At 57.2% G+C, this 18,546-nt stretch overlaps 1 protein-coding gene across 2 annotated transcripts; it reads left to right on the top strand.

The window, feature by feature from the left end:
• The first annotated feature begins 517 nt into the window (after nt 1-517).
• Nucleotides 518-18,197, top strand: ADGRG3 (adhesion G protein-coupled receptor G3). 2 transcript variants are annotated; one of them, XM_045818861.1, is made up of 13 exons: nt 518-672; nt 4,809-4,989; nt 8,809-8,953; nt 10,416-10,562; nt 11,252-11,386; nt 11,931-11,970; nt 12,147-12,247; nt 12,384-12,493; nt 13,650-13,930; nt 14,122-14,215; nt 15,303-15,577; nt 15,717-15,978; nt 16,765-16,883. In XM_045818861.1, the coding sequence occupies exons 1-12, from the start codon at nt 594-596 to the stop codon at nt 15,968-15,970; spliced, it is 1,842 nt and encodes a 613-aa protein (XP_045674817.1). In that variant the 5' UTR covers nt 518-593; the 3' UTR covers nt 15,971-15,978; nt 16,765-16,883. The 2 variants fall into 2 exon arrangements, with proteins under 2 accessions (XP_045674817.1, XP_045674818.1); XM_045818862.1 differs by lacking the exon at nt 15,717-15,978 and having other exon boundaries at nt 16,765-18,197.
• Nucleotides 18,198-18,546: the final 349 nt, after the last annotated feature.

Raw genomic sequence — 18,546 nt, 5'->3', positions numbered from 1 at the left:
ACGGATTCGAGCCTGGCCTTGTTCAAACCACAGGGGTGAGCAAGGGGCCATGAACCGTGACTCCCCCCCCCCCACCCCGTGGAATGCGTCTGCTCACACTCTGAGCTGGTCCTGGGAGGCAGCCCAGGGCGGCCTGCTTTCCAGAGGAGGAAGCAGGTTCAGAGGGGCCCCCGCTCGTGGGAGGAAGGTCCGAGCTAGGCGTGCCTGACCCCAAAGCCTGTGCTCGTGGCCACTGCCCAGAGGTCCGCCCCCAGTGCACCGTGCAGAGGCCCCTGGGGCTGGAGGACCCCAGCCCCACCGCACCCTCCCGGGCGGGGCCCTAGAGCGGTGTCCCCGGGGTGGGTCCCCAGCTCCCGCCAAGTCCTACTCCCTCTGCAGGGGCCACAGGATGGGGTGAGGCGGGAGAACGGCCCAGTCCCCACACCTTTCACAACCCGCCCGATGGCGCCATGGAGCAGGAAGGGTTACAAAGAGGCCACAGGAAGCTCTGACGTGGCAGCGGAGGGTGGGTACAGGAGGGCCCCGCAGATCCTGGGACCAGAGGGCGGCTGCGGTCCCCGGGCTCCCGCCGGTGTGGGCAAGGCTGGGCCAGAATGGGGACCCCCAGGGCCCCGGGGGTCCGGGTCCTCCTGCTCCTCCTGCTTCTCCTGCTCCTCCTGCTCCTGGCCTCAGGTGAGTAACGGGTCCCTCATCCCGCCCGCCCCCGGCCAAGCCCGGGAAGCCCAGTAACAGAGACAAGGATGGTGTGGAGCAGGGGTGTCAAACTCATTTTCATCAGGGGCCCACTAGCCCCGCAGTTGCCTTCAAAGGGCCGAATGCAACTTTAGGACTGCGTAAATGTAACTGCTCCTTAACTAGGGGCCAGGAGCCCAGCGCTGCCGCCAGGTAGAAACAAGGTGCCGGGCCGGATTAAACAAGGTGGAGGGCCGGGTTCGGCCCGCAGGCCTTGTGTTTGCCGCGTGTGCTGTAAAGAGTGGGGGTGTCTGCAGCCTACCCTCCGAGGAGCCCACCCCGAAGGTCTGGGCACCTTCTCTAACCTTGTCCTTGAGTTCGATGTTAGACTTTGGCCCTGTTGCTTGCCCACACTGCCCTGGAGAGGGAGGGAGTGTGGAAAGTGCTCCCCACTCCCCCACCTGGGCTGTGTCTCCCTGGCAGGCCTGGCTCAGGGACCCAGGGGGGCTCGGGACAAGCTCTTCCCCCGCTGGCCTCTGAGCTGCTGGGGGAAGGGGCTGGGCCAGGCAGGGTTTGCCGGGCCCTCCTCTGCCCACGCCACCCACCGGCTCCCTCTCCCTGTCCCCACAAGGCCCCCCAGCCTTCAGTCGCCCGCCCAAGCCGGGAACCAGACTCTCTCGCCTGCTTTGCTCTTGGCCTTACACCCATGTGGCTGTTCTCCGGGGGCAGATGGAGGACCCCAGGCCTTGTCCTGACTGTCCTCTAGCGCCCGCCCACCGGGCCAGCTCTCATTTACCCTCTTGCTGCTCTGTCACGTCTGCAGTGATCCCTTGTCGGGGGGGCGCTGCGGGGGGGGCGTGCTCCCTGCTCACTGCTGTCATCTCAGCGCCTCGCCAGCTCCTCAGTCAGTGGCCCGTGTGCCTGTCCCCCGTGCGTCTGTCCACACGGGGCCGTGTGGCTTTGGGAGCACGGACTAACCGCTCTGGGCGTCAAAGAATTCTCTTCTTTTCAAATATTGGGAGACTCAGTGGAGTGCTGAATTTAGCTCCTGGCTAAAAAAAAAAAAAAAAAGGTGAAAAATGACAGCGCTGTCCTTCTGGTGGCTGGGGAGGTGCCAAGCATGGCCGGCAGGCAACACTTGATGGATTAATCACCTTGATAACCAAGGGTGGCCGTCCACGGTCTCTCGGGGCATCCTAAGGACGCTGGGCCCTTCGCAAAAGCTGGAATCTGCTGCCTGGGCCTCCGAGGCCGCCCCGAGTGGCCAGGTGTACCCTGCGGCGATGTGGGTGGTCTGTCTGGTTCAGGCAAAGCGCTGGTCTTGGAATGGTGTGAGGAGCCTTGGGAGGCTTATGTCTAGGGTAAGACTCCTTCCTTCGTGTGTATTTATGGGTTAGTCACCCATTTGCCCATTCATTCATTCATTCATGAAGCTCTGGTGGTGCCCTCTGCGCGGTGCCAGGCTCTGCGCTGGTGCAGCACGTGGTCCCTGCCCTCGATGGGCTCACAGTCTGGCAGTGACGGGGGGGCGGGGGGGAGGGCTTCAGAGGGGCCCAGGCCACGATGGGGACCCAGCAGGAAGCAGACACTCTCTAATAAAGGGGCACTTTACAACGGTGTAAGAAGGGGTCGGGGGACCACAAAGGGGGACACAGGCCAGGGAGGAGGCTGTGCGGGCGGGAGAGAGAAGCAGGCCGCTGGTAGAGAGCCATGGGAGGGGCTGCAGGGGCAGGAGGAGGGGCAAGTACCAGCCTGCCCTCCTGCCTCCAGCCTGCCCCCCATCTGAATCTAGACTGAGGTGGCCCTCCGAGGCCAGCCTCTGGGGCAGAGGGGACTGGACAAGGGTAGGGGTGGTCGGCACCCTCCGCGCACTGGCCTGCGTCAGGGGCTCCCTGTCCGGCCTCCGTGCTTCCCGCGTCTGCCAGAAACCATCGCAAAAACGGTATTTGGTAACCTTCTCAGCACTAGGTGCCTGTCAACAGCTTCCCAGACGTGACAGCACCAGGGTTGACCGCCGGCCAGGAGGGAAGCTGTGTCCACACCCCTTGGCCGATCGCCCCTCCAGCTGCCCCCACCTCCTCCCCTTCCTTTCCCCCGTCCCCTCTTCCTTCTTTCCCTTCTCCTCTCTTTCCCTTCCTCTTTCCTTTAAAAAGCAAGTGTGGATCAAATTATATATATGCTCATCTACCACGTGTTTTTCTCCGTTAAACAATGTCCTGTGAGTATCTTAGCCTGACAGAAATGTAAAGTTCCTTCGTAAGCTACTTAGAGCACATGGATCTCTAGCTGGTCATTATAAGAATCCACTCTAAAATGTTATTTTTCACTGCACATTTACTCTGACTTGGATCTGCCATTCTCTTTACCATATATTTTATTTTTGTCTTTAAAATGAACTCTTTTTTGTTGTTGTTGTGAGAGGAATATCGTGTGGGATTTAAGAGAAAATATCACACACTGGAGAAGGGTATAGAAAACGAAAGGCCCGTGTCCCCCGGCTGCCTCAGCCCGGCACTGCACCCCCCAAAAGTAGCCCCCCAATAGCTCCTGGCCTGCCAGAGGTGAAAAGGTGCAGACTATTAAGACCCCCCTCACCACGGATAACGGATTCGACAAAGCCGTTCACCCAAACAGACATACCAATGGGTGTTCAACCTCCCCCTTAAATGAACACGAAATTCAGGTTCACCCCCAGACTGGCAAAGACTCGAATGTTTGGCAGCGTCTGGGATTCTGAGCGCATGGGCGACAGTCACGCCTGGCCACTGTGGGAGTCAGTGAGAGCTGCCCCCCTTTCGGAATGACATTCAATGATAGCTAGCAGTTCTTAAAAGCACATATTTTGGCACAGAAATTCCGATGACAGGAATGTCTTCTGTGACCAGGGTGTAAGCAACGGTGTCCAACAGCCAGAAGGTTCAGCAACAACTCCAAACGTTCACCAGCAGAGGACCAGTTGAGTAAGCGTTTGAACACCCGTGCAAGGGAAGAGTGTGCAAATGTGTAAGGAAGGCAGTGCGTCGGTCCGTGCTGGTGTCAGAAGCTCTTCAAGGGTCATAGCGGAGGGATTCCCTCCATGTACGTCTGTAAATGATTTTGTACAAACGTGTGCACAGAAAACCTTGGGAAGGTGGTGCAATAAACTGTCACCATTGGTGAACTCCGGAGTGTAACTTGGGACCAGCAGGACTGTTACTTTTCCTTTTGTATCTTTAGACAGAATTTAATTTTTTTAAATTCAGACTCTGTATGTAATACTCCTGCTCAGAAATAGATAAGTATGGAGACGCCTTCATTCACCCAACATAAACACGTAAAGGCACAAATAGTTTTTTGCAAGGAAGTTCTCACCTCCTGGAATAAATACTGCTGGCTCTTTGAGCAGCCGCAGTGAGCTATGTCCTTTACGGCTATGACCTCTGATCATCCCCCAGACTTGCAAGGAACACGTCATTAGCCCCATTGGGCTGGTGGGAAGACCGAGCCTCAGAGAGCTGCAGTAACTCGCCTGAAGTCACACAGCTCGTCAGCAACCCAAAGCTTCCTCGCCACCCCCCGTCCCTGGTGAAAGGGAGCTGACCTGGAAGTCACAAAAGCCGGTGTGTAGTCCTGGAGCCATCTCCAGCTGGCTGGTGACCTTGCTTATGTCACTGTGTTCCTGGGGCCTCAGGCTGCAGTGTTCCCCACCCACCGCAGGAGGTTGTGCGAGGGCTGTCATGGGAACGTGGGAGACCGAGGCAAACCGAGACTGTACGTCCAAGAGTTATACCATGAGGCCCCAGGTGCAAGGGCTTTGGAAATTCTGATGTAAAACAACTGCAAAAAGGCCAGGCAGACTCCTTGGAGGAGGTGGTAAAGGGTGCTACCACTAATGTATCAAACCTTTCATCTGCAGAGCCCCATGCCCAAGCCCTTCATATACTCTTTCTCCAAAGCATCCCACTGGCCCTGCAAGACGGAGAGTAGTATCTCCTTTCACCTTGCACCCGAGGCCCAGGGAAGGTATGAGTCCAGCTCAAGTGCACACAGTTAGGGGGAACGGACCGGAGCTGGAATTCCAGCCCTCACCACCAGACTCTGGAGCCCTGGCCGCCCCTCCCCACCCAGCCCGTTCACACTCTGCCTCCCTCCCTCAGGTGAGGAAAATTCCACAGGCACGCCTGCATCGAACCCCCACCACGAGGACTCAAGGAACACCTGCCAGGGGCTCATCAATAGGGACCGTTATGGAAACTTCTATCTTCAGGACACCGCCAAGTGCTTCACCAAGTGCGAGCAGTCGAGCAACGAATCCTGTGATCTGGGAAATCTGCAGAGGTAACCAAGCCCTCTGAGCTGGAGCAGGAATCTGGGGTTCCTGCCGGGGTGGGGAGGAGGGTGGGGGTGGAGCTGTCAGCCCCCACACCCCCCAGAAACTACTGCTCCCATCTTGGGTTTGCACCACCTGGTTTGATACATTCTCCCCGACCCACCTGGTGAGACCCCTCTGAGCCAGTGGGTGCAGACACAAGTCAGCCCTGTGTCAGCTCGGCACGGGGGGTCACAGAGGGACAGACACAGGCCCAAACGGTGAGAGCTGCAGTCCCACACATCCTTGTCCCACACATCCTTGCCGTGCTGCCAGCCTTTGAGGTGACAGCCACCCAGTGCGTGTAAAGCGAGATCTCACTGTGACATTAACTTGCTTTTCACAACGGACTAATGATGCTGAGCATGCTTTCGTGTGCTTCTTAGCCACTCGTGTCTTTTCTGTGGTAAAATAACCATTCAAATCTTTCCCTCCCTTTTTTTTAAAAAAAATTGGGCTGTCTTCTTCTTATTGCGTTTGAAGAACTTTGTATATATGCAAGTTTTTAAAAGCCAGATGACATGATTTGTGACTATTTTCTCCCAGTGTATGTCTTGTCTTTTATTCTCCTAATGATATCTTTTGAAGATCAGCACATTTAATTTCGATGAAGTTCAATTGAAATTTGTGTGTGTGTGTTTGATAGCATATCAAATCAGAGAAATTTCATCTAGCCCAAGGTTACAAAGAGTTTCTCCCCATTTTTCTTCCACAAGCAAATGGTTTTAGCTCTTACAATTAGGTTATGCATTTGGAATTAGTTCTTTTGTGTGTGTGCACAACGAGAGATAAATGTCTAACTTTCTATTGTCATTACTACTATTTTTGCATCTGGATATCTAATTGTTTGGGCACTATTTGTTGAAAAGACTATGCGTTCTCCATTGAGTTGCTTTTGGGGAGGGCATCACACTGAAGAGCTAGGTGGGAGCTCCTGGAATGTCTCCTCCCAAGATAGTAAGCCAGACACAAAACTACATCCCTGTAGAGATTAATGCCACCAGGGGAGATTTGAAAGGCTCAGAGGTGGTGAGACCTACCCCAATCACGTGACTCACCAGAAGTCAGGTGGGCCTTGGAGAATGACCGTGGACCGTCCTGAACTTAATCACGTGGAAGGTCCAATTGCAGCCACAGTCCCAGGTGAATGTGTTTCTTTGAATAAATCAACACAGCCCCTGGCAGTTGGTATGCAGCGCTCTCATGGCTGATACTTTTTTCTCCATACCCATTGTCCAGGACTACCAGAGCTGTCTACTTTCACTTGGCATGGCCCACAGTATTCTGCCACAGTGTTTCCCTGAGACTGTGTCCACCCTCCCCACTGCTGTATAATACACTTCACAGAGACCTTACTGACCTTGACGTTCTACAAAGCATCACTAGTCTGCTACACTGACAGCATCATGCTGACTTGATGTAGTGAGCAGACAGGGGCAAGGACTTAAGGTGCCTGATGAGGAAGTAGGAGAGCTAGGGGACGGGAGATAACCCCCACGAGAACTCAGGGGCCCCTCACCTCGCTGAACTTCCTGGGCCTTCAGCTGTCTTGAGAATGTCAAGGTATCCCCTCCAGGGTAAAAGACAAGTTGTGGAATGTCATGCTACTTGCCATGAAGGAAAAAACAGGCACCAGGCGGAAAGACAGGTATCAACAAAAGAGGTCGGAGCGTTGGTAGTAACGTCAGACAAGGAAGACGATGCCGAAATGGGTGTCAGTGTTGTAATGAAAAAGCCCTCGGTATACCTATGCTTCTGACTTTTTAAATATGTTATATCTCGCAGCTAAAATAAGTTTTGAAAGTGCCTTGAAAACCAGATGAGAATATCTTTCTTTGAGAAAGTAAATTGGGTTGTTTTATGAGCCCCCCCAAAATTAAGTGCATGAAGATATATATATATTATAATATATATTATATATAATAATATAATATATAATATATATTATATTATATTATTATATTATATTATACTATATTATTATGTTATATTATATTATATATATAATATATATAGTGAAATACAATTCACTATTTTACTTGGTAACAATGACAGTCACAATACTTGTTTGTTTAGATTTTTCAAAGGTACATACATAAAAGCTAGACACAATCGAAGTAGCTCAGTCAACGGATTTGGGCGAACTCCCCCCACTGTTTCTGGCTTGATGGTGTTATCATTGCCTGCTCTACCCAAGTACATTTGTACATATTTGCATGGCTTACTCTCTATATGGTGCAATATGTTTTTCCTGTGGTTTCTTTGGGGGTTTTTTCCCTTGATAACTGAGCGTTCAAAATGATATCAAAATAAAAGCCTCCCTTTGTCTCCCTGGCAAGCCCTCCACCGCTATTTCTTTCTGACAGCCTTGATCTGGCTGTCTCTGCTTCCCTCCCCCGATTCCCTCTCATTGCTATCTCAGCCCTCCCCGCACTGGGCAGCAGATCTGAAGGACCCCAGGTTTAGGTCAAGAAACCTGGCCGGCAGTTAGGTTTCAGTACCACGGAGAGCGCTATGAGCGCGCCTCGCCCCGACGCGGTAGCTGAGGCAAGGGAGCTGCGGTAAAATAAATGCCAATTAACTTTTGTGCGCTGTGTGGTTTCCACAACAGCTCCGTTCCCCTAAGTCAGCTTCCCTGCATCTCAGTCGCTCAAGACTGAATTCCCAGTATGCAGTTAGCACTCAAGCAACGCGATGACACACTCCCTCGCCCGACACAATCATCCCACAGTTTAAAACACTCGGAAGGGTTTCTCCCCAAGACATACAAAGACCAACAAGCACATAAAAATCTGCTCGACCTCATTACACATTAGGGAAGCACACATTAAAACCACAGTGAGATACCACTTTATACCCATTAGGATGGCACCAATTAAAAACATAATGAAAAATAATTGTTGGCAAGTATACGGAGAAACCGAAACAGACGTCGCTGGCAGGAAAGTAAAATGGTGCAGCTGCTGTGGAGAACAGCTTCAGAATTCCTCAAGAAGTTAAACACAGAATTACCATACGGCCCAGCGACTTCCCTCCTAGGCATATACCCAGAAGACTCTGACACAAGGTTTCAGAGCAAAGCTTGTATGTACGTGATTGTTTATAGCAGCTCTGCTCACAGCAGCCCAAACCTGGCAATAACCCAAATGTCCATGGGTGGATCAATGGGCAAACAAAATGTGTTACATCCATACAATGGAATATTATTCATCCATAAAAGGGAATGAAATACTTTTGCATGCTACAACATAGATGAGCTTTGAAAACATTGTGCTAAGTAAAAGAAGCCAGGCAGGAAAAAAAAAACAGATACAATTTATAATTTCACATAATTCCATTTGTATGAAATATGCAGAACAGGCAAGCCTATAGAAACAGAAAGCAGATCCGTGGTTGCCAGAGGCTAGGGGAAGAGGGGAGGCAGTGACTGCTTAATAGGCACAAGGGTTTCCTTTGCAGGGGGGTTGGATTGGGCACTTTAAAGTGGTTAAAATGATCCATTTTATGTTATAGGGAGTTGATCACAAAAAGACAAACGCATGAACTACTCAGAGGAAGTTCTGGCTGGAATCCCTTGGGACAAACTTGGACTGGTCCCCTGCCACCCCTCTTCTCCTCGTGACCTCAGGGTCTTTCCTGTGATATTCTGGGTCACCCCCTCCTATCCCAAGGGCCTGATGATCATCTCCCATGATCTCTTACCTCCTGTCACCCAGGCTGGGGCCCAGGTGACTGGGCGACGCAGCCTGCAGAGCCCGACGTGGCTCCTGACCCCCCGCCTCTTGCAGATACTGGCTGGACTACGAGAACTACCTGGTGGAGGGGAGCCTGGAGAAGACAATGAACTTGTCTTTGCCTTTTCTGAAGGCTGTGGTCAAGAACGTCAGCACCAACATCTCAGACGACCTGTACTTCTCTCTGACCCCCTCTCAGGTGAAGAGCTGCCCCCACCACCCCTAACTCTGGCCTGCTTTTCCTGGGCACATTTTTCAGAATTCTCAGAGAGAGAGGCGTGGTCTGCGTTTGGTGCTTATCAAAACGTGTCCCTTTCGGTAGGGCTCTGGAGCCTGGTTAGTAGCGGGTGCCAGAGAGTGCCTGGATGCGTGGGTCCTGGTGGCAGATTATCCAGGTGTCTAGGGTGAGGCATTTGGAAGATCGCTGAAGGGAGCACGAGGAGGCTGAGTTCCGGTGCTCCCAAGCGCGGAAATCCCTGGAGTCTTATCTGTAAAACGAGCTCCGTGGCTCCTTCAGAGCCCAGAGTTGCCGTGAGCTCTTCCACCGGAGGGCACATGTGAAGCAAGTGAAGCCACACTGGTGGTCCTGCAAAGGGCCGAATGGGCAGTCTCTGGATTTACATTTGTCTGGGTTCAAATCCCAGCTCCGCCCCTTACCGGCTAATTGTGACCTTGGGCAAATGACTGAAGTTTTCCTAGTGTCAGTTTCCCGTCTGTAAAGTGGTGGTCGTGTTGCCCAAGTTCAAGATGGTCAGGGGGGCAAATGAGATAAGTCACAGGGCATGCTTGGCACGGCGAGGGGGCAGCCTCCTTCAGGAGTGAAGTGGGGCGTGGAGGGGCCGGCAGCGGGCGGGAGGAGCTTCTGGGTCTGTCTGGAGAAGGGGGGGTGGAGGATGGATAGGGCCCGTCTCAGGCCTTTACCATGTGCTCCAACTGGCTAAGCCCTCTGTACGGGGTGGGCCCTGGCTCCAGAAACCACACGTCCTTTTGACAAGTGTGCAGACTGGGAAGGAGAAAGCCAGAGCCCTCAGCTCCTACCCTTCGCTACCCTGATCCTCTGTCCATGGGCCGGTCCTGGGGAAGCACCAGGTGGGATCGAGCAGGACCCGGTGGGGTCGGCTCCAGGGAACAGTGAGGTCAGAGAACGAACAACACAGGCTTTGCATTTGCCGGTGAAAGGTAATTTAACATTTCTATCATTCTTAGCGTTGGCCTTATTCTTTCCACTTACTCCCGAGTCTGAAGCCAGGCACTATCCCCATAACGCCCTATAGGGTCACAGGGGTGTCAGGACCCTGGCCACATGTGCGCCACACCCGCACTCTCCCGCACACCTGCAAATCGAGCACGTCCGGGTGTCCTCTCTTCACAGCCCACTTGCAGCCTCGCAGGCGGCCCCTCGGGCCCCTGGTTACCTCCATTCCCCATTCTGGGAAAACGGAGGCTCTGTGGGTGCCGGGCCTGGTCTTGGGCTCACGGCCTGGACAGGACGGAGCTTGGGCTGTGCCCCCAGATGGCCTGCCTCTCAGAGCTAAGGTCCTCAGGTGCTGCCCCTCCCCCCGGTGTGCCTCAGTTTCTCTTCCCCGTGGGGGAGTGGCAGCACCCGAGTTGGGGGCTGGAGTCCTCGGGTAAGGAAGGAACCACTGGGTCTGTGGTTACAGATCACGGGGCAGGTCCCGGAGGACAAGCACATGTTCCCCGACAGAGTCCGGCTGCCCAGGAGCCTGTTTGCATCCCTGCAGGGCAGCAGGTCGGAGGTCCGCTTGGCCGTCTCTGTCCTGGACATCGGGTCAGGGAACCTCTTCAAGGTGAGGAGGAACTGGATGGAAGCTAAGGACGGCCCTGAGGCTCACCAGGCCGTGCTTGAACTTGCCGTCCGTGGAGTCTTCCCTGAGGATGGGGACGGCGGAGGGGATGAGTCTCTGGGGATGTTTCCCAAGCAGCCCACACTCATCCCAGACCCCCATCACTAGGGCCTGTGGACTTGGTCGCACACACCTGTGCCCTTGGACTTGTATGTGTATCCCGAGTGGGGCCCTGTCCCCGTGGGTCCCTGTGCGTGCACAGACATGCACATGCTTTCCCCTTCCTGGTGCACATGTAATGCGCGTGAGCAGGTGTACCCACGCCCTTGCCAAGAACCCCACGTGTGTCCCCAGAGACGTGTATCTGCTCACATGCAGACATGTGTGTGCCTGTGTGCTGGTGTGGCCAGGTGCTCACCCCACCCCTGCCCCATGGGCACCCACTGCCCTGTAATTGTGGGCCCTGCACCCTCCAGTTAAGAGGGCAGAGGAGGCCCGGAGGCCAGTGAGGGAGACTGTCGGGTCCGCCCTGGTCCAGGCCGAGCAAAAGACCATAGGGAGCGGCGGGCGGGGTGACCCCTTGACGTCCTGCTCCCCTGGTCTCAGACTTTGCCCTCCAGGCAAGGGCCCCGGGTCCGGGAGGCCCCCAGGAAGCCTCTTCTGCAGCCGGGCCCCCGCCTTTCCCTCCACAGGGCCCCAGGCTCAGCCTGGAGGACGCTGGCAGCGTGCTGAACAACCGCCTGGTGGGCCTGAGCGTGGGCCGCACGCGTGTCACCGGGCTGACGGAGCCTCTGGAGATCACCTTCTCCCACCAGCCGCAGCCTCCCGTGAGTCCCCCCAGCCCCACCCAGGCCTGGCAGTTACTCAGGGGCAGACAGGCGGGAGGGCACCCTGGGGCACGTGAACAGACGTGCACAGGACTCTACACCGCCCACCCTGCACACTCATCCAGGAGAAGCCACTAGGGCCACACACACCCTTGTGCCCAGGGACACACGCCCACCTGTGCATACACGCCCACATGCACCCAGGCCCCTCCCACTCACATGCTCACAGAGGTGTGCACGGGGGGGGGGGGGCCCGGCACGCCCACACATGCACGCCCTCGGCAGCACCCCCCTCCCCCCACAGACAGGCAGCCCTCCCACCCGCTGCCTGTCACCACACCCACGGCCTCACGTGCTGACCAGGGGCCATCACGTGGTGCGGCTGCTGTTCCCCTGTGACCACAGGGTGGGTCTCGCTCTCTACCCAATGCACACGCGTGCTGAGACCAGGGAGCACGCTGCCCTCCCGCCTCCCCTCCGTGTGGCTCTCTCCCCTCTCCCAGCCTGCCCTGTCTGCCCCCTGATTCCCATTCTCTGCTTTCAGAACATGACCCTCACCTGCGTATTCTGGGATGTGACTAAAGGTAGGGCCTGGCGGACCTGCTCTGGGTAGGACAGGTGGGAGGGTATGGGCTCCCTTAGGGGTCAGGGCCCCTCCCCTCTCTCCTCCTCTTCATTCCCTTCCCTTCCCCTCCTCTCTGGTCTCTGCTGCTCCTTTTTTCCTCCCTCCCGTCCCTTACAATCCCCTCTCCCCACCCAGGGTCAACGGGAGACTGGTCTTCCGAGGGCTGCTCCACAGATGTCAGAGCCGAGGGGACTGTCTGCCGCTGTGACCACCTGACCTTCTTTGCCCTGCTGCTGGTAACAGCCCACCCCCACCCCCAATCCCGGCAGCTCTGGAGGTGCCCAGACTCCTGTCCCGGGGAGGACGGTCCCTGGCAGGGGCCAGGGCCTGGCCTCCAACTGATGGGGTCCTCCTTGGGGGAATCGCCCACAGAGGCCAGTCTTGGACAAAGTCACCGTGCAGGCCCTCACAAAAATTTCCCAGGCCGGCTGCGGAGCCTCCATGGTCTTCCTGGCCTTCACCATCATCTTCGCTGCCCTGAGGTGGGTGACACCTCCCTGCTCCCTCCTGTCCTCAGAGGCAGCGGCGGGGCTGGGTCAAAGGCACCCTGGTCGTGCAGAATCGTACTGACAGCCTCTCCAAACCTTAGTTTCCTCATCTGTAACATGCGTTTGGAGGCTGAAATGCATTGGGGCCATTCCCATTACAACGGCAGAAGCTAGACTCAGGTTGGCTTAAACATAATAGGGAAAGTGTGGATTGAGTAACCGGAAAACCCAAGCCATAGCGGGAGCCACGGCTCCGTCCCCAGGGATCGGGGTCCCTCTCCTGCTCATAGCTTTGCGCTCTGCTCTGTCATGTGGGGCGGCTTCTCCCCGCCCAGGGGTCCAGGGGGCCCCAGGCGTGCCTCTTACGTCTTAGCTACGGAGCCAGGTCCTGTCCTACACCGAGTCCCAGAATCAAAGTCTTTAAGGTTTTTTTTTTTTTCCAATTTTGAAATCATTGTAGACTAACAGGAAGTGGTGAAAACAGTACACAGAGTCCCATGCTTTCCCCATCCAGCTTTCCCCCAAGATGACATTTTACGTAACTCCAGGACGATATCAAAACCAGGAAACCGACTCTGGTCCCGGGTCACTGCCTAGAAGACAGGCCTCGTCCAGTTACCGTTTTTCACATGCGTGTGTGTGCATTCTGTGCAGCTTTATCCCATGCACACCAGAGTCGCGTTTTACTGGTCTAACCTGGGCCATGAGCCCCTGCGGGACTGACCGCACAGGTGACTGTGGTCTCGGGACCGACCACCCTGATTGGCCGGGCCAGGTCACGTGCCTGCTCTCGGATCCGAGCTAACGAAGGGCCAGCTCCAGTGACAAGGGGCCGGTAGACAGCCTGGGTTAAGGGGTGTTCAGAGACAGCCTCCCCAGAAGGAAGAGCCGCAGCAGAGATCTGAAGACCAAGTAGGGAACACAACTGAGAGTGGAGGGAAGAGAAAGGGCAAAGCGTGGGAGGCGTGGAGAAACAGGATGCATTCAGGGAATCGCGAGGTGTGCAGCTTGGCTGAAGCGCCGAGGGGAGGGCTGAGGCCGGCAGGGTCTGAGGCGCCGTGAGAGGGCTCCTGGGCCAGGGGTGGGACACAGGAGGCAGGTGGAGAGGCCCAGGGAGGCTGTGGCCTCTCACTGGCCCTTCTGCCCCCAGGTTCTGCCGGAAGAGGTTCGAGTCAGAAGATGCTCTCAAGATCCACGTGGCCCTGAGCATTAGCTTGTTCCTCCTGAACCTAACCTTCTTCATCAATCTGGATCATGGCCCGAAGTTGTCCCTTGTCCCCTGCGGGGCCCTGGGGGCCATCTCCCACTACTTCCTGCTCTGCGTCTTCACCTGGATGGGCCTGGAAGCCTTCCACCTCTACCTGCTCATCATCAGGGTCTTTAACACCTATTTCGGCCACTACTTCCTAAAGCTGAGCCTAGTGGGCTGGGGTAGGTGTCGCCTGGGTGGGCAGAGGGGATGGCTGTCCCTGAAGGGGCAGGGAGAGGAGCAGCCCAGGGGAGAGTGGCGGCTCCGTCTCTCAGACAGGCTCAGGGTCTGCAGGATGGGCAGCTGGAGGGGGGTTTGGAGGAGGCCACGTCACAGGAGCCCCAGCAATGCCATGGCTCCTCCTCCCACCCAGGCCTGCCAGCCCTAATGGTCATCGGCACCGGGAGTGCCAGCAGCTACGGCCGCTACACCATCCGAGACCAGGAGAACAGGTCCACGCTGGAGCTGTGAGTGGCGTCAGGGCCCTGGCTGCACATACCGAGGGAGGTGGGGAGAGGCGGGAGCCCTGGGAGGAGAGACAGAGTAGGGTAAGGTGAAGGACCCTCAGATCCAGCTAGTTCATGGCCCGCAGGAGGAAACCGAGGGCTGGGGGTGGGGGGGAGGAATGCAGGGAGCGAGGGGTCCCGAGAAGCAGGAGAGGGCACGGGACCAGGGGGCAGGATGCCTTGCTCTCGCCTGGCCTTCCACCGGTCCATGTGGCATTTTGGGACACATGTTTTAAAGTGTATCCAACCCTTAACCTGCCGTGCTGGGCTCTCACCTGGATGGCAGCCCCCACCTGCCCCCTTGGCCAGGTGGCCTCGTGCAGGGCATAACCTGCCCAACGTTCCCAGCAGCCCCGGTCCTATTGGCTCTGCCTCTGAGTTGTTCTGAGACACTGGGCAAGCCCGTCCTCCCTCTAGGCCTCAGTCTCCTCATCTGTACACTGGGGGGGGATGAGGTGGGCTGATAGACTTACTCTTTTGTGCCTTTCACCCCTGCAGGGCAGGGGGCAGAGCTGAGCCTCTCCCAGGTGCCTGTCCCAGGCCCAGGGCTCTGTGCTTCAGAGGCGCTGGTGGGGCCTTTGTCCCGTCCCCCAGGCCTCAAAGGGGGGGGGGGTGGTCACAGGGTTCCAGTAGGTAGTAACAAAGTGCATGTGGTGGCATGGGTGGGGCCTGCAGCTGACTGGCAGTCACACACCCACCTAATGGGCAGCGTCCAGGTGTATGGTTTTACGAGAGAAGCAGAAAGAAGTTTACGCCAACGGTCCTACTTTTTAAAGGACGGTCATTCATTCAGCCTTTGCACGACATAATGTGGGGCAAACAAAACATGTGGTTGGGGCCAAGTGGACCCTTTTGCCCCCACTGGTCTGGAGAGACAGCAGGCTGGAGCTGCTTAAGAGCTCCTCCCCTGGGGAGCGGGGGATGGAGGGGTGGAGGCGGGAAAAGGAAGGCGTCTTCCTGGTCCCTGAGGGTCGGCCGGGGAGACTGCCAAGGGCTTGCTGGTCAGCGGGTACCCGGCCCAGTCCCAGGGACCGCCCACCTCCACCAGGTGCTGGTTCAGCAACGAAACTGCTCTCTACATCACCGTCCACGGCTACTTCCTCGTCACCTACCTCTTCAACGCCGTGGTCCTGGGCCTGGTGGCCTGGAAGATCTTCACTCTGCCCGGCGCCACGGCGGGCAAGGAGAAGCGGCAGAAGTGGAAGGGGGTCCTCACCTTGCTGGGCCTCTCCAGCCTGGTGGGCATGACGTGGGGGCTGGCCATCCTCACACCCCTGGGCCTGTCCACCGTCTACATCTTTGCACTGTTCAACTCCTTCCAAGGTGAGGGCGCCGGCCCAGGGGGGAGGCGGGCTGCCTCATCGGCACCAGGGGTGCTGGGAGGCGGGGAGGGAGTGGTTTTCGAGAAACGGGGTTCCACTCGGGCCAGCCCAAATCGAGGGCACTGGTTTTAAACACCCAGGGCTCTCCCAGAAACCCCCAGGGCGGGAAGGCTGGCTGATGTCATGGGAGCTGGCGCCGGGCTCAGGAAAAGCCACCCAGACCGAAGCAGGACTTTCTCCATCTTTCGTCTCTGGAGCCGCACGTGGCCTCTCACCTTCTTCTCTTCGTGGAAATGCCTCCATCCTTCTCTGTCCACTGGCCCGTGCCTACCCATGGCCTCCCCGTGGATGCCCACGGTGGTCGCCTCAACCCGACATGACCTTCCAAGTCTAGTGACTACGGTCTGATTCTGTCTCTTCCACATTCTTAGGAAAATCAAGGGTCCGATGGGGCCATCTTAGTCAGGTGTCCATCTCTGGTCCAACCAGCAGTGACCAGGAGGCCGTGGTCATGTGAAGTGATGGCCACATATCATGGACAGGGTCTCTAAGGCGTTGTGGAGGCTGGAAGGAAGTGATTGGTGGAGGAAATGATTGATACATCTGCTTCCTGCCCCCACAGGGTCCTGCCCCCGATATCCCAGCAAAAGGGCAGGTGGCCCGCGTTCCCTGCGTGCACCCCTCCTGTTTGGCCTGCACACCCCCTTTCACGCACACGGCTCAGAGAAGCCTCACAGCCTGCCCCCCCAGGCTTCGTTCCACAGTCTCGTCTCGTCCAGGGAGCCCCCGTGTCCTGGGCCCAGCAGGTGCACGCCCACAAAAACAGGCCTGGCTCCCAGTGCCTCGTGAAACGGTGCGGCGTCACGGCTGGGAGCTCTGGGGACAGGCAGGCCTGGGTTCAAATCCAGGTTCCACTTGTGACCCCAGCAAGTCCCTCCTCGGCTCCTCGGACCCAGTCATCTGCCCAGTTGGGGTCACCCCACACGAATCTCCCCAGATTTCATGGTTGATAGCTGAGATAATAATGCACGTGGGGAACATAAGAGGCCTTCAGTGTGTGGAAACTGATTTTCCCATAAGTTCTTGAACGTTGACAGTGGGGCTCTGTCTCCTCCGGGCAACTGCCGGCCAGGCTGCCCGGCCCCCTGCCGGCCTCCCGGGCTCAGCCACCGCCTCTCCTCCCTGCAGGCCTCTTCATCTTCTGCTGGATCATCGTGCTCTACGTGCCGCGGCAGAGTGCCGGGACCTCTTCTGGCACTGCCCAAGCTGAGCAGACCCACACCGTGTCCCATGAGTAGGGGGCCGGCCCTGCGCTCTGGACTCAGCTCCGACCCACCTTGTGACCTTGGACAGCTCCCTGCCTCCCTCTGGGCCTCAGTTTCCACATCAGACGAAGTTGGGGGGGGGGAGGTGGGATGAGGACCAGGTAGGACCACGTGACCTCAAAGGTCACATGCAGATTCATCTCTGGTCCAAAAGTCCTCAAATCCAGGATCGCAGGCATCCAAAGTTCCTACAGTCCTTGGGACCCGGCCAGCACAGAGAGACACCCTCACCCTTGCCACTATGCCCCCCACCCCCCTCCTAGCAAAGCAGCCGGTCTCTGCCATCGCCCACCTTCTGGCCTCAGTAAGGGCCTGAGTCCAACCAGAGGCGCTTGTCGTTGGCCCAGCCCCTCAAAGGAGCTCCAGCCTCTCCCTCGTGCCCTCTTGTCACTGTCACTGCCTCCCCCACGCCCCCTCCCTTCCCACCCTCCCGCTGCCTCTAGTGAGAGTCCTCCCCTCAGGCCCCAGGGCGGTTGTGACTGGAGGTTTGTCTGAGGGGTTGGTCCTCCCAGCTTGTCTGCCCTGAGCTCAGTCTGCCTCCCCATATGGGGAGCTGCCAGCCCTCCAGGTGTCCGGGACACTGAATTTCAGAGAATGCCACTTAGTGGGTGGGATGGCTCCTGTTCCCATTCGGACTGCCATGTGGGTGGCTTGAGCTCTGGTCTGCTGTCACGGTGGGCCCGGGGTCCAGGGCTATGTGGACCTGGGGGCCGAGGGGCCGGGGCAGGGGGCAGGGCTGGACCGAGCAGGGAGAGAGAGAGGCCACGTCTCCCTTGGAATCTGAGTGCCCACGGAGCAGGCACTGTGGCGGCCTCACTCCCCCGTTCGGCCCAGCCCTGGCGGGTGTGGGGCCCTGAATAAATATCTGCTGGCCGAATAGGTGGATGTGTGAGTTTGGCACCCGCCCCACGGGGCCCCGGGCCAGGGCAGTGTCTCAGGCCGGACGCCGCCTCCAGCGGCTGGACCTCTGCTGTGTCACACCCCCGTGCCGGTTTCCTCTGTAGGAAATGAAGAGAGACAGAGATCACAGAGATAGAGGAAGAGATGCCGCGATGAGAGATACAGCGAGGGAGGGCCAACAGGCAAGCTGACACAGAGGGAGGGGGCGGAGGGAGGCAGAAGGACGGCAGCCCCCTCCCCAAGCCCGCCCCGACCCAGGGGGCAGCGCACTGGCCTTGGTCCCCCTCCCTGCGCCCACCCTCAGGTTCGTGTTCCCAGCCTAGCCTGTATTTACAAACCATCGGGGGACTCCCGCCCCTGCCCGACCACCCCCTCTCCAATGGGCTTTGGAGAAGGTCAAACACGTCCTACAGATGACAAGTTGTTATTATTAGACCCTCCCCACAGCCCTGCTGCTGGTCTGCCGCCCCCCAGACTCCGCCCCGCCCCCCCGCCCCCCACGGACGGGACCAGCAAGCAGACGAAAGACAGGAAAGCCGCTGCACAGCTGGAAGGGAAACCCCAGGGTGGGGACGTTACTTCGGTTGAGCCACATTGTTAGGTTTTGTGCCTTCTACTCGGTGGCTTTGGAGGCTTATCTTCACAGGCACATGTTTCTCACGCCGAAGGTCTCTGCTTCCTTTCCCCGAAGTCTCAGCGTTGCCAACCCGAGCCCAGGAGGAGCAGAGTCTGCCAGGTCCGGGCC

The sequence above is a fragment of the Phyllostomus hastatus genome, unplaced genomic scaffold, assembly GCF_019186645.2.
Source record: "Phyllostomus hastatus isolate PE091 unplaced genomic scaffold, TTU_PhHast_1.1 phas_scaffold_345, whole genome shotgun sequence".
Taxonomy (NCBI): domain Eukaryota; kingdom Metazoa; phylum Chordata; class Mammalia; order Chiroptera; family Phyllostomidae; genus Phyllostomus; species Phyllostomus hastatus.
The sequence above is the reverse complement of the archived record's forward strand: the minus strand, read 5'-3'. Positions and strand labels throughout refer to the sequence as shown.